Here is a 13,680-nt window from a genome sequence, read left to right on the forward strand (position 1 = left end):
AAAGTACCTGTAAATTTAGATGTTGCTTCTAATATATGAATTTATTAAGATGGATACTTCAACTTTAAAGCTTACCTAAACTGATTTGCTAACACTGAACTGAACAGTAATTAATGGAGAAATAGTGAACTGAAATTACTCATTGCATATTGTCTTAAGAATTACCTAATCATATTGAGCTGCTTGTGGGCAGGGTCAAAGACTGATTTATTTTTGTATTTTCAGGAACCAGATCAAAGCTTGCTATAACAAGGACTATGTAAATGCTTGCAATTTAGTGACTCAAAATTGTTATTTTTCCACAGCATGAAAAATGGTTAAAGAACTGCAGTTACTTAATTGCCAGTAGAGGGCAATAAAGTTAATTTTAAGAAATTTGTCAGGTCCAATTTAAACCCATTTTCAGCCCCAGTTCCAGTCTGGAAAGGCATTATCCAGAGCAGTCTCATTTAGCTTCCTGATTTCACTCTAATTCAGTTGTACTATGTCAGGACCACCCTCTGCCCCTACAAGAGAGTATAGGAAAGGGGAGGATCAGACGGGTTTGGGTGCATTGATTTAAATACCATAGCACTCTGCTTGGTTCATTCTTAGCCTAATGAAGACCATTTGATAATGGATAAACCTTAGAAGTGAAAAACCACAATAGAACCATTTGGTAGGATGTAGAGTAGGGCAGACATTTTGGCTTTAAACTTCATTTGGTAGGAAACTGTAGATAAAGCCAGATACCAATTCCACTTATAAGAATTAATCCAATACGTCTTCATATTTATGCATACAAATAGGATCAGAAAAAGTGCAAACTGTGGTTTTTAATTCATGGTGAGTGAGTGAAGTTGCTCAGTCGTCTCCCACTCTTTGCGACCCCATGAACTGTAGCCCACCAGGCTCCTCCATCCATGGGATTTTCCAGGCAAGAATACTGGAGTGGGTTACCATTTCCTTCTCCAGGAGATCTTCCCGACCCAGGGATTGAACCAAGGTCTCCAGCATTGTAGGCAGACGCTTTACCGTCTTCAGGGAAGTCCTTAATCCATGGTTAGTAAAGAATTAATAGATAGAATAGTAAGGGTTATTTTTCTTATTTTATTCATGCTTTTTAATTTATTTTTTTCAGATTTTTTTGGGGGGTGGTCCATATATGTGGCTTGCAGGATCTCAGTTCTCTTACCAGACATTGAAGCTGGGCCACAGCCTGGAATCCTAACCAGCAGGCCACCAGGGAACTTCCTTTTTCAGATTTTTATAGCAAACAAATATTTCTACCAGATTAAAAAAAACCCAACAACACTGTACGTTACATAGCACTTCCCATGAACAATTTAGAGAAGAGAAAGGCATACTAATTTTCCTGAAACTATCTCTAAAAGGGCCTGACTTGTCTTTGCCAGTCTCCCTTTGGGCCCTTCAGTCTCTGAGAGGCCAGGGGCATTCAGAGGGTCCTGGGATATCCCCTAGCTCTATTATTTGACGTGCTCCCGTGACAATGGTGACACACCGGCTTTCACTTACTTCTTGACCTAGGTGGGAGCAGACAAGTAACCACAGCCTTAAGAAGGGCTTTTCTTCTATGTTTCATTTTTTGATATTGCATTTTTTTCTATCTCTACAGAGCCCTGTATCTTTCCTGTGTTATTTTTAGTCATCCTTGCAGGGAAAAAAAAAAAAAAAGTCAATCAGGGTTTCTGGCATGTCAGCTTTTCATCAAGAGAACACAAAGTAGCGCTCCCAGCAAGCCTCATAAAACATAAGATTTATGGGAGACCTTTCATCTACATCCAGTTAAAATGTTCCCTGCTAGGCGACTGAGAGTGCATGGAAACCATCATTTGAAAAGGCCTTACTTTAAGGACTGGATACAGAGGCTCAAATGTTGTTTCAGCTCCTCTTCCTTTTCATAGGACTCCAGTACACTATGCGCTTCATCGTGGTGATAGCAGTAGATTTTATAAATATCTTCCAGGGGCCCTTTAATCTGCAAAAATACTTCTCCTGATAAATCCAAAACAAAGGCAAGATGACATCAAGTCAGACCAAACTGGCACTTTGCGTATTTGTTTTACAACAATGTTGATGAGTGTTAAAAAGTTGGGTGGGCTGCATTTTATGCCCATGTTAGTCCGGGTTGGGGGGTGAGGAGCAATAGACAACATTGAATCACCTTCTTTTCTCCCTTTTTTTTTTTTTTTTCTTTTTCTTTGCACCCTCCTCCTTCTCATCTCTTTTCATCCCTTTCCTCTTTTCTTTTATAAAATAAAGGATAATGAGCTTAGTGAAGATGGGCAGCAAAAGAAAGCTGGTTTTCTCAGATTATGCCCTTGGCTGGTGCAAACAAAGTCCTGGTATAAACAAAGAAAAAGGGCGTCCCTCACCACCTGCTTCTATGAGGGCTGTCCTCACCCACTGTAACCGCCCACCCCGAGAGGAATTCAGGATGAAACTCACCTGAGGCACTTGGTGCTTTGGATAAATAGGCCCTTTGATAGTTGGCTGTGTGTCTCAGGAAGCATTTCAATGACCCCAGACTCTTGCATCTTGCCGTTCATAGAAAAGCACTAAAAACTTGGAATATCTGTTCTTTGTGACTAGTAGCAATCTTTTACCAAGATGTATGCTTGATTGCATGTATGTCCTAGCTCCCAAAATCATGTTTGAATTGGCTTTTCTTCCCCCTCTTTGGCATAGTTTCCTCAGAGCCACTGAGAGGTCATCTCCTGGGCTAGAGCCCTCGGTATGTCCCTGAATAAAACTAAAACTCACGACGCTTACTTTGTGGGTTTTTCTTACATTGTGGGTTTTTCTTTGACATGAGTTAAAGGCTACACTTAGAATCAGTCTGTATGGTACGGGCCAGGCCGTGCAACAGACTTGGACAGGTTATGACTTGGACAAGTTATTTTTTTACTCTTTGAATCTATCTCCTCATCTATAAAACAGAGACGTTAATAGATCCAGTTTCATAGGGTCATTATAAAATTAAAGAGATAGTGTATGCAACGTTCAGATTACAATACATAGATAGCAAATGCCCAGAATGGAGCAGATATTGTCAGTTTGTTAGAGTGAGTGCATGCATGCTCAGACGCTTCAGCTGTGTCCAACTCTTTGTGACCCTATGATATCTTCCCTGGTGGCTCAGAGGTTAAAGTGTCTGCCTCCAATGCAGGAGACCCGGGTTCAACCCCTGGGTTGGGAAGATCCCCTGGAGAAGGAAATGGTAACCCACTCCAGTATTCTTGCCTGGAGAATCCCTTGGAGGGAGATGCCTGGTAGGCTACAGTCCATGGGGTCACAAAGAGTCGGACAAGACTGAGCGACTTCACTTACTTACTTTGTGACCCTAAGGTCTGAAGCCTGCCAGGCTCCTCTGTCCATGGGATTTCCCAGTCAAGAACACTGGAGCAAGTGGCCATGCCCTCCTCCAGGGGATCCTCCCAACCCAGCGATCAAACCTGCATTTTTTATGTCTCCTGAAATGGCAGGTGGATTCTTTACCACTAGTTAGAGATATTTTTGGAGAGTGAAATTTCAGGTTCTAGGTCAATTATTTTTCTATTTATTTTACTAACATTTCCTGAGTTTGTCTGAAACATATGCAATGAAGCTGAGGAAAATAAACTGTTTTCTCTAATGTGAAAATTGGCCATCATTCCTGTCACAAATCAGTTGGATAATACTATAAATCAGTGTTCTGACTATTCATAAAGCAACTTGGGCTAATTATGTCCAGGCATTTAAGGAGTCCTTTTTGATATATGATGAAATGGGATCTATCACTGATGGCTCAAGTACATATTGGACAATAGTTTGATTTAATTGTCACTTCATCTAATAAAAATGCATCCACTATCCAACCCAGAATTGTGGTAAGGGAATTTGGGAAACACAGAAAAAATATGTAATAGATCTGCTCTCAAAAACATTGCGAATCTGGGATTGATAATGATTAGGACTGAACTGATTGCAAGTAATATGGACCTGCTAATCTGGTCTATTATAATAACAAAAGGCATTCTTCCTACAGAAATAAAAGTGCCCTTTAGATTTTCAACATATTTTGGTTGCATTAACTACTTGAATCCTTATACATATGAGGAGAAAGGGGCTTATTTATCCATATTAAATAAGGATGGACAAATCTAACTTCAAAACAAATAAATGGTTTTTCCACAGTTCTGTCAGGAGGTGGAGAGCCAGGATTAGAGGGCACATTCTCCTCATTTTCTCCTTAGATTTTAGCCCTCCCCATAGGAGAGTTTTGCTGGATGCTGGACACAGTTGGCAGCAACACTGGAGTCAGAATCAGAAATCATTGTCTAGGATTGTGTGGTGACTACAGGAATGACTTAAAAAAAAATTATTTGAGCCTTACTTCTATCATTTGTAAAATGGAGATAATAGTTACACTTGAGATGAATTTGAGAATTAAATGAGATGTGGATGTAAAATCAGCTGGCACCGACTAGTTCCTCCATATATGTCACTTGCTTTCTAATGCTGCTCTACTGTCTCCAGAATTAAAACACTAGTTCTTCAACTTTTAAAAAATTTTACGGAAGTGTAGTTGATTTACAGTGCTGTGTTAGTTTCAGGAGTACAGCAAAGTGAATCAGTTATATACATAAATGATATATATATATATATATACACATTCTTTTTCACATTCTTTTCCCATATAGGTTATTACAGAATATTGAGTAAAGTTTCCTGTGCTATACAGTAGGTACTTGTTAGTTATCTATTTTATATATAGTAGTGTGTTAATATGTTAATTCCAATCTTCTAATTTATCACTTCCTGTCATATTCTCCCTTTGATAGCCATAAGTATAATTTCCAGATCTGTGACTCTGTTTCTGTTTTGTAAATAAGTTCATTTGTATCATTTTAAAATTAGATTTCATGTATAAGTGGTATCATGTGGGATTTGCCTTTCTCTGTCTGACTTATTTCGCTTAGTATAATAATCTCTAGGTCCATCCATGTTGCTGCAAATGGCCTTATTTCATTCTTCTTTATGGTTGAGTAGTATTCCATTGTATATATGTACCAAATCTTCTTTATCTGTTCTTCTGTGGATGGACATTTAGGTAAATTTCATGTCTTGGCTATTGTAAATAGTGCTACAAAGAATATTGGCATACATGCATCTTTTCGAGATATGGTTTTCTCTGGATCTATGCCCAGGAATGGGATTGATGGATCATATGATAGGTCTATTTTTCATTTTTTAAAAAACCTCTATACTGTTCTCCATAGTGTCTGTACCAATTTACATTCCCACCAACAGTGTGGGAGGGTACACTTTTCTCCACACCCTCTCCAGCATTATTGTTTGTAGATTTTTTGATGATGGCATGGCAAGACTTCCCTGATGGCTCAGATGGTAAAGAATCCTCCTGTGATGCAGGAGACTTGGGTTCGATCTTTGGGTTGGGAAGATCCCCTGGAGGAGGGGCATGGCAACCCACTCCAGTATTCTCACCTCCAAAATCCCATGGATAGAGGAGCCTGGTGGGCTACAGTCCATGGGGTCGCAAAGAGTCAGATATGACTGAGCAGCTAAGCACATTCTGACCAGTGTGAGATAATACCTCATTGTAATCTTGATTTGTATTTCTCTAATAATTAGTGATATTGAGCATTTTTTCAGGTGTTTTTTGCTCATTTGTATATATTTTTTGGAGAAAAGTCTATTTAGATCTGCCCATTTTTTGATTATTTTTTTTTTAAATATTGAATTTCATGAGCTGTTAGTATATTCTGGAGATTTATCCCTTGTTGGTTGCTTTATTTGCAAATATTTTCTCCCATTCTAAGGGTTGTCTTTCCATTTTGTTTATGATTTCCTTTGCTATGCAAAAGCTTTTAAGTTAATTATGTTCCATTTGTTTATTTTTGTTTTAATTTTACTAAGATACTAATAGTTTTAAAGTATTATAAAGTGTTATATTATTTTCTAATTTTTCCATGCTAAGTCGTTTCAGTCATGGCCAACGATTTGCAACCCCATGGACTGTAGCCCACCAGGCTCCTCTGTCCATGGGATTCTTCAGGCAAGAATACTGAAGTGGGTTGCTGTGCCCTCCTCCAGGGGATCTTCTGGAACCAGGGATCGAACCCACATCTCTTACTTCTTCCACATTGGCAGGCAGGTTCTTAACCACTGAGCCACCTGGGAAGCCCATTTTCCTAATTTACGTACAACTAATAAAAGATGTTTCTTTCTTTTCATTTATGGGATTTCCCTATGATTAAAATTAGACTCTGCATGTGTGTATATGTTTTACTTGGGTTTTTTTTTTTTTGGACTTGTAAAAAAATGCAGTGACTGTAAGCATTTTTGGAACTGAAGGGATGAGGGCTTCTTATTAGATTTCTGGGATTTTACTGAGTTGATCCTTTTGCCAGTGGAGGTCTTGTAGATTCACCCTTCACGACAGTTAGCAACACAAATAGTAAGAAAAGAGAGTTAAAAGAGGAGAGTTAAGAGCGGAGAGAATAAAATAGGACAGTGGCTAAATTTAGGGTTGGGCATAAAAAAAGGCAAAAAGGCAAGCCTTGCAGTCACTGCAGCAGGCAGCAAATGGGAGCGAGGGCTTTGGCTGGGCTAGGGAGTCAAGGCTCAGATGGGCTTGGCAGTAAGTCAGGAAGGGTGAACCTGAATACCTGCAGCCCAATGCCAGAGAAAATTGTAAATATGTATGTTCACTACAAAGCAGCTTAGAGTAGAGACAAAGGAAGAGAGAGATCTGGACAATCTCATAAATCCACAATGGGATCAAGTCAGAAAGTCAAAACACAAAGGACAAAGGCATTTATTTTACACACGATGAAACCATTAATTGTAAATTCTCTTGTATTTTCTTTAAGAGAAATGTTCTAGCTTGAAAAAATTTATAGCTCTCTCCTGAACAGCAGAGTTGAATTTTTTCCTCTTTTCCAAGTAAAATTCTGTTGGGCCTCTAATAACAATGATTAAGGTTAAAAGATATTTAAGCGCTCTAATTGAAAGTCATCTATTCACCCAGAGGCCAAGCACAATACTGGCGGGCAGAATATTTGATTCCCCTCCCAGCCCTACCAATGTATTCTGCTTCATAATAGTGCAGATGAAGCGACGTGTCTTGCAGCAAAAAAAAAAAAAAAAAAAAAAGATTCTGTTTCCACGGTAACGTAACTCTGGGCTGCGTTTCTTCAGTGGTGAAGGACAACTGCTCTGCTACTGTATGTGAGTTTGAAGGGATGATTAAGAGTGGAGAAGGGACTGAGCTAAGATCGGTGAAGGTAATTTCCGTCCCGGATATCTGTCACAAAAGCACCAGAATCCTATGAAATAAATATAACTATTGTGTGCTTCTTTTTAAAAAATTCTGCATCCCAAGACTTTCTACACTGGCTTCCCCTCAGAATAACTGCCATGCAAAAGGAGGAAGAAAATGCACTTTTAAAAATGCACTTACTTATCTCCTTTAAGAACAACTCTCAGGATTATTGAACACATTTTATGTCCTGGCCTCACTATCCTGTGGGACACATTGCTCCCTTCACTAATGTAGACATAGTCATGTTTTTCTTCTTGGCCCACCTCTTCGTTACCTCCAGACTCTCATGTCCATCCCTAAGATGTATTATTCTGACCCCACTTCTAGAGGAACTGCCCTTGCAGGTAGGTGATCTGGGGTGAAATCAGTGATGCCCAAAAGGCCTATCAGAGGCCTTGTTTAGGAAAATGGCATAAAAGGAAACGAAGCAGTTATAGTCTTTATTTAGTTCATCCTAATTTGATAGCCATTTAATGAGTGACTGTGAGGGTGCATGCTCAGTCATGTCTGACTCTTTGCAACCCCATGGACTGTAGCCCACCAAGCTTCTCTGTCCGTGGAATTTTCCAGGCAAGAATACTGGAGTGGGTTGCCATTTCCTCCTCCAGGGGATTTTCCCGACTCAGGGATGGAACCGGGGTCTCTTGCATCTCCTGCTCTTTGGCAATGGATTCTTTATCACTGTGCTACCTGGGAAAGCCAATGAGTGACTAGCATGCCCTAAGTACTTTGGTAGGTCTGCAGAGAAAAAGAATCAACACTTCCCTCAAGGGACTTATGAAGGTCAGTAAAGGATAGAGAAGAGTAAACTCCATTTAGCATGCTATGGGAAAAGAATGACAGTAACTATAAATACAGAGGGTGAGCCATTCTGCTCTTGAGAAACTTTGAACTCTTTCCGTAAGAGTCTACCCTTGAAGTAGGAGCTATGAGTAAGTACAAAAGCACAGAGATGCATGGAGGAAGCAAGTTCTGCTCAGAAACTGCAAGTGATCTCAGTTGGCTGGCTGGTGCCACACCTGGGGGGAGGTTTCAGCAGAAGCTGTATAGGTAGGCAGGGGCCAGACCATGGAAGACTTTGTGCATCATTAAGAAGTTGGAACTTTAACCTGAAGGTCATGGAGAAGCACCGATGGAGTTTAGGCAGCAGATTAACATGATGAGACCGTATCTTAGAAAGTTTACTGTGGGAGTTAGTTATCTGAACAATGGAATTTGAGGGAGGAGTTAGGGAGATAGGAAAAGAGAAACCAATTGAGAGGTTTCTATAAGTATACAAGAAATAAATAATGAGGCTAAAGTAGAATGTTACAGCAGTTGAGAGAATGCTCTCAAATCAATTGCCTGGTATCAGATTCTGGTTTTACCATTTACTCATGTGACATTTGGGAAAATTACCTGATTTCTCTGTTTCTTAATTTCCTCATCTGTAGTAGGAAATAATCATAATGGTAGGGTTGTTTAATGATTAAATGAGTTAAAATATGTAATGTGTCTATCTTGGCATGTGCAAATGTTCATTAGATATTAGTTATAACCATGAGAGCAAAATCAGGGAGGATGAAGAAGAGAGAACAAAAAACGTACATTGACCTTGTAAGAGATGAAGAGGATAACTCCAGGCATATCTCAGGAAGCCGGTTTCAGTAAACATGTGGATAGACAATGATGATAAGATAAAGAGGGTGTTTTTATGGGAAGACAACAAGTTTAATTTTAGAAGTATTGAATTTGAGTCACCCATAGTATATTAAAGTGAAGAGCCCTTTATGGAATTGCAATATGATTCTGGGATTCAGGAAATAGAAGATCTAGAAAAGAGATTAGGGCTTTCCTGGTAGCTCGGCTGGTAATCCTCCTGCAATGCAGGAGACCCTGGTTTGATTCTTGGGTCGGGCAGATCCCCTGGAGAAGGGATAGGCTATCCACTCCAGTCTTCTTGGGCTTCCCTTGTGGCTCAGTTGGCAAAGAATCTGTCTGCAATGCGGGAGACCTGGGTTCAATCCCTGGGTTGGGAAGATCCCCTGGAGGAGGGCATGGCAACCCACTCCAGTATTCTTGCCTGGAGAATCCATGGACAGAGGAGCCTGGCAGGCTACAGTCCATGGCGTTGCAGAGTCGGACATGACTGAGCAACTTAGCACGCACACATCTTATTTGAGCTGGTAAGGTTTTGTTCTTTAATTTTGTGTTTAGATAAGAGGATGGGTGGTCTGTAAACTCACTGTGACAATCACTTCTTGATGTATGTAAATGAAATCATTATGCAATACACCTTAAACCTATACAGTGCAATATATCAATTATATCTCAATGAAATGGGAAGGAAAAATTCTCAAGCATAAACTGCGATCTAAGTTCTATCCCCAAAGGCAGTTCTCCAGTTCTGAGTAAAATCTGATTGTCAGGACAGAGCATTCAGAATACAGAGACGGGAGTGGGATTGCTCCGAGGATGGAGTATGACCCCCTTCCAGAAAAGAAGTTCTGAGATCTGAGCAAGATAATACAGGCCTCTGAATGTCACTTCCTGGGTGAGTAAATATGCCATCACCAGATGAAAAAGCTTTCCTGGCAGCTTGCACCAGACTGACTGGGAGAATTTCTCATGGTCTGCTGTCCTCCCTGGATGGGAGCCCAGCCACTGGGACTAAACAAGGCTGCAGTTCAGCCAGCCCAAATGCCAGGTGTATATGTTTTATTCCTTTTATTCTGAGCCTCCTCTGTTCTCCAGGGGAAGGCAAAATGAGGAGGGAGGCGAGAAGGAAGAGGTTGGAGAGTAAATGCAGCTTACAGAAGCCACTATCCTTTGCCTTTGGTCTCATTCAGTTCCTGCCTCGCCTGGGGATAACACTGACTACTGAGAGATACTCCAGGGATGCTAGTTAGGGTTATGAAATCCAAACCCAAGTGCCAGGTGGAATGTGCAGCCACAGGATTCAAACAAGCATGTCCCTTGAGTATCAATTGTGTAAAGATATTTGAAGGAAAAAAAAAAACATTATTTTCATGTGAAAAGATAGCATGGAAAATTTACTTGAATTCCTAAGATAAAATGAGATTTCAAATTATTTCATGCCTGTGGCTGTGGCTTCAGGTTGGAACTCCACATTCCCTGGAGCTCATGAAATTTCTCTTCTGATGTTAGGAATTATTCGGTTAAAAATTTTCAGAAGTGTTGCTGCTGCTGCTGAGTCACTTCAGTTGTGTCCGACTCTGTGAGACCCCATAGACAGCAGCCCAGCAGGCTCCCCCGTCCATGGGATTTTCCAGGCAAAAGTGCTACCGTATGATAAATTCAGAAAAATGTGTTCATTGGATTTGACAATTCTGAGGTCTCTAGTGATGTAGTAACAGCAATTTTAGAGAAGTGGTTTTAGGAGGGAACGGGGTGAGACCAGTAAGAGGTTGATAGACCATAAGAGGAAAAAAAGAAAAAAGGAAGGGAGCCAGAGCAGATGGTGGGGTCCTGTCCCATGATCACAGTTGCATCCAGGACAATGGAGGACAATGTCGTAATTGTGCTGGGGTCTCTCAGAGGAAAGGCTATTCCATCACTGACAGTGTAACAGATGGGCAGGATAAACTGGGGAGCAATAATAGGCAGTAGTGATGGACAGTATGTAGTATGTAATAAGACCTATATTAGGAAGAGCTAGGGCTCCCTTATAACTGTGTCTCGAATTAGTGATGCTGTTTGGAGAAACTCAGGCTCTTAGCTTTTTCATCTGAACAGTGAGATGGCTAGGTTGGAATTGGGCTTCCCTGGTGACTCAGATGGTAAAGAATCTGCCTGGAAGGCAGGAGACCTGGTTTCGATCTCTGGGTTGGGAAGACCCTATGAAGGGAATGGCAACCCACGCTAGTATTCTTGCCGGGAGAATTCCAGGGACAGAGGAGCCTGGTGGGCTACAGTCCATGGGGTCACACAGAGTTGGATAAGACTGAATGACTACACTTTCTTTTCAAGCATTAGTCTAGCACTAATATGGATTTCTTGTTATGTGAGGGCAAAAGCTAAGTCCTTTTGGTGAAGTTTCTATTCCAGGCAGGCAAGGGTGGTTCTCACTGATCAAGCGACTTGCCCCAACATGGAGGCAGCAGTGATGGAGCCAGAGTCAGGGCACCGATCTGGCTACGTTCTCGCCAGGCTCTTGTGCCCCTCAAGTGTGGCATCTCTGCTAACAGCTTTTCCTTCTGGCTTCCTAACAGTTGGGAAAGTGTTCTGGGACTCACAGCACTCTTACACTCACAGAAGTTTGGGACTTCTGGGTGTATTCTCTACAATATCTGACTTTCCACCACTCCTTTCAAGGCTAACAGCACAACTCAGCCACTGACCCCCAGGAGCCAGCTCCACATTGTAGAACTTCACTTTCTCCTCAGAGAACAGAACTACAGAACTTGTTACTAAGCCCTCCCGGTTTTCTTTTTATTATGAGAAATAAGTCCTGGTAGACCTGGGGCCCACCCTGACCTCGCTCAGGAGAGCGGAGGTCCAACTTTTGCACTGTATCCTGGTGACTGCCTCCTGCTGATTTTTCCTTTCCTCTGTGGATTTGTGTGTACTTGACCTTGAACCACCCCTCTCCACCTTTCTTTCTGTCCTGCTTTCTGAAGCTGACAGCTTTCTTGTTACCGACAGTATTTGGAATAAAACGCCCTGAACTTTCACTGCTGTGTCTGGGTCTCTGTCCACCTGCTGGCATCACATATCCCACTGAGCAGGGGTGAAGCTCCCAAACCTGCCCTCACTGATCAGGATGAACAAGGCCAGGCCTTTCCATGTTCTGAGTAACACACACACACATACACACACACACACACACACACACACACACACACACACACGTGCATGTGATATAATAGTACCAGAACAGTGATTCAGGTGAACTACTTTGTGGCATCTCCCACACAGCATCATTGTCAATGACTAATCTCTTTTCACAGAATCACTGCTAAGGGCACAGATTCCTGCTTCAGGGACATACAAGAGACACAGCTTTAGGAGAACAAAGGACTGCCACAGAGTAACAGTGCTTCACCCACTCCATCTTCAAAGAACAGAAAGCTCTATACCGTATTTGTCTCCGAGGATAAACTCACCCTGAGGAAAAAGCAAGTGAGAAACTGTAATTCCTATACCACAAGCTTCTGTCAGCTCTGGTTCTCTTTACCCTGTGTGTGAAGTAAGCAGAGAAAGTAACCAACCTCACACATGTTCAGAACTCAGTCTTTTAAAAATACTTTGAAACATTACAACATTGTTGAAAATTTATAGAAGAGGACATAGCCCTGTTTTGGTTCTCTGTCACTATGTAACAAACCACCCTAAAATTTAGTGTCTTAAGACCAGTGACCATTTGATCTCTTCTCCTGATTCTGTGGGTTGGCAGGTATCAGCTCAGTGGTTCTGCTTTACTTGAGGTTTGCTGGCGCTGCGGTCATTCAGGGGCTTAACTGGCTGGCTGGTCCGAGATGGCTCATTTCCAAGCCTGGGTGCCTTGGCAGGGAGGCTGGGACAGTGGGACCACTTTCTCACTAGGATAGTCTCAGCTCTAATCTTTCTCCATGTGATATTCCACTGGGGTGGCTGGATTTCTTAAATGGCAGGCTCCCCAAATCAACAAAATGTAGAAACGTCCAGCTTTCTCAAGGCTATGCCAGCCTTAAGACTTCGGCACAGGGTCTCTTCCTATGCATTGTATTAGCTGATGACTCTCAGGACCATCTAGAGTCGTTATGGGACCAGACTGCATGGCAGTGTGAATACCAGAAGGCACAGTTCCTTGAGGACCACTACTGTAATTGCTGCTCACTTTCAAATGTGGAAATGATACTCAGTATCTCAAATCATCCTCCATAGGAGGAAACACGTTGCCAAAGTATCAATAGATAGGTAAATTATCAAGATGCACAGGTATTGGGAACACCTGGAAACCACACACGCCCAGGAATCTTTGATTGAAAAACATGATCAGGATCTCTAAAAAGTTCACATTTTGTATATAAGAAATCAAGCTTTGTGAATAGGTGGGTATGTTTAATATTCTCAGGGTCGTAACAAGTTAGTAACATCGTGCATTGGCTACTGATGAAGGATGGGCACTGGTTATCATCATATACATTATTTTATTTAATCTTCATAAACACTCTGTGGGATAGGTATTATTGCCTCAAATTTAGTTCAGTGGGGCTTTGTGACTCGCCTGCAAGCCCACATCTAGTGACCGCTGAGCCTGGATATAAACTAAATCAACCTGAGATTGCAGCCTGTGTGTTCTCCAACTCTGCACTATCACTTTACTTGTTGGGTCCTCGTTCACTATTCATTTGTTACAAAATGATCTTTAA

The 13,680-nt window shown here is 41.4% G+C and overlaps 1 protein-coding gene across 1 annotated transcript in view; it reads right to left on the reverse strand.

Annotated features, from left to right (window-relative positions):
- Positions 1-1,843: 1,843 nt before the first annotated feature.
- Positions 1,844-13,680, reverse strand: part of LOC138082350 (rho guanine nucleotide exchange factor 38-like) — a 90,706-nt gene continuing 78,869 nt past the window's right edge. The window contains exon 4 of the mRNA XM_068975631.1: positions 1,844-1,995. Within this exon, the coding sequence (XP_068831732.1) occupies positions 1,844-1,995 (152 nt within the window). The remainder of the gene's footprint in view (positions 1,996-13,680) is intronic.

Source organism: Capricornis sumatraensis, chromosome 7 (genome assembly GCF_032405125.1).
Source record: "Capricornis sumatraensis isolate serow.1 chromosome 7, serow.2, whole genome shotgun sequence".
Taxonomy (NCBI): domain Eukaryota; kingdom Metazoa; phylum Chordata; class Mammalia; order Artiodactyla; family Bovidae; genus Capricornis; species Capricornis sumatraensis.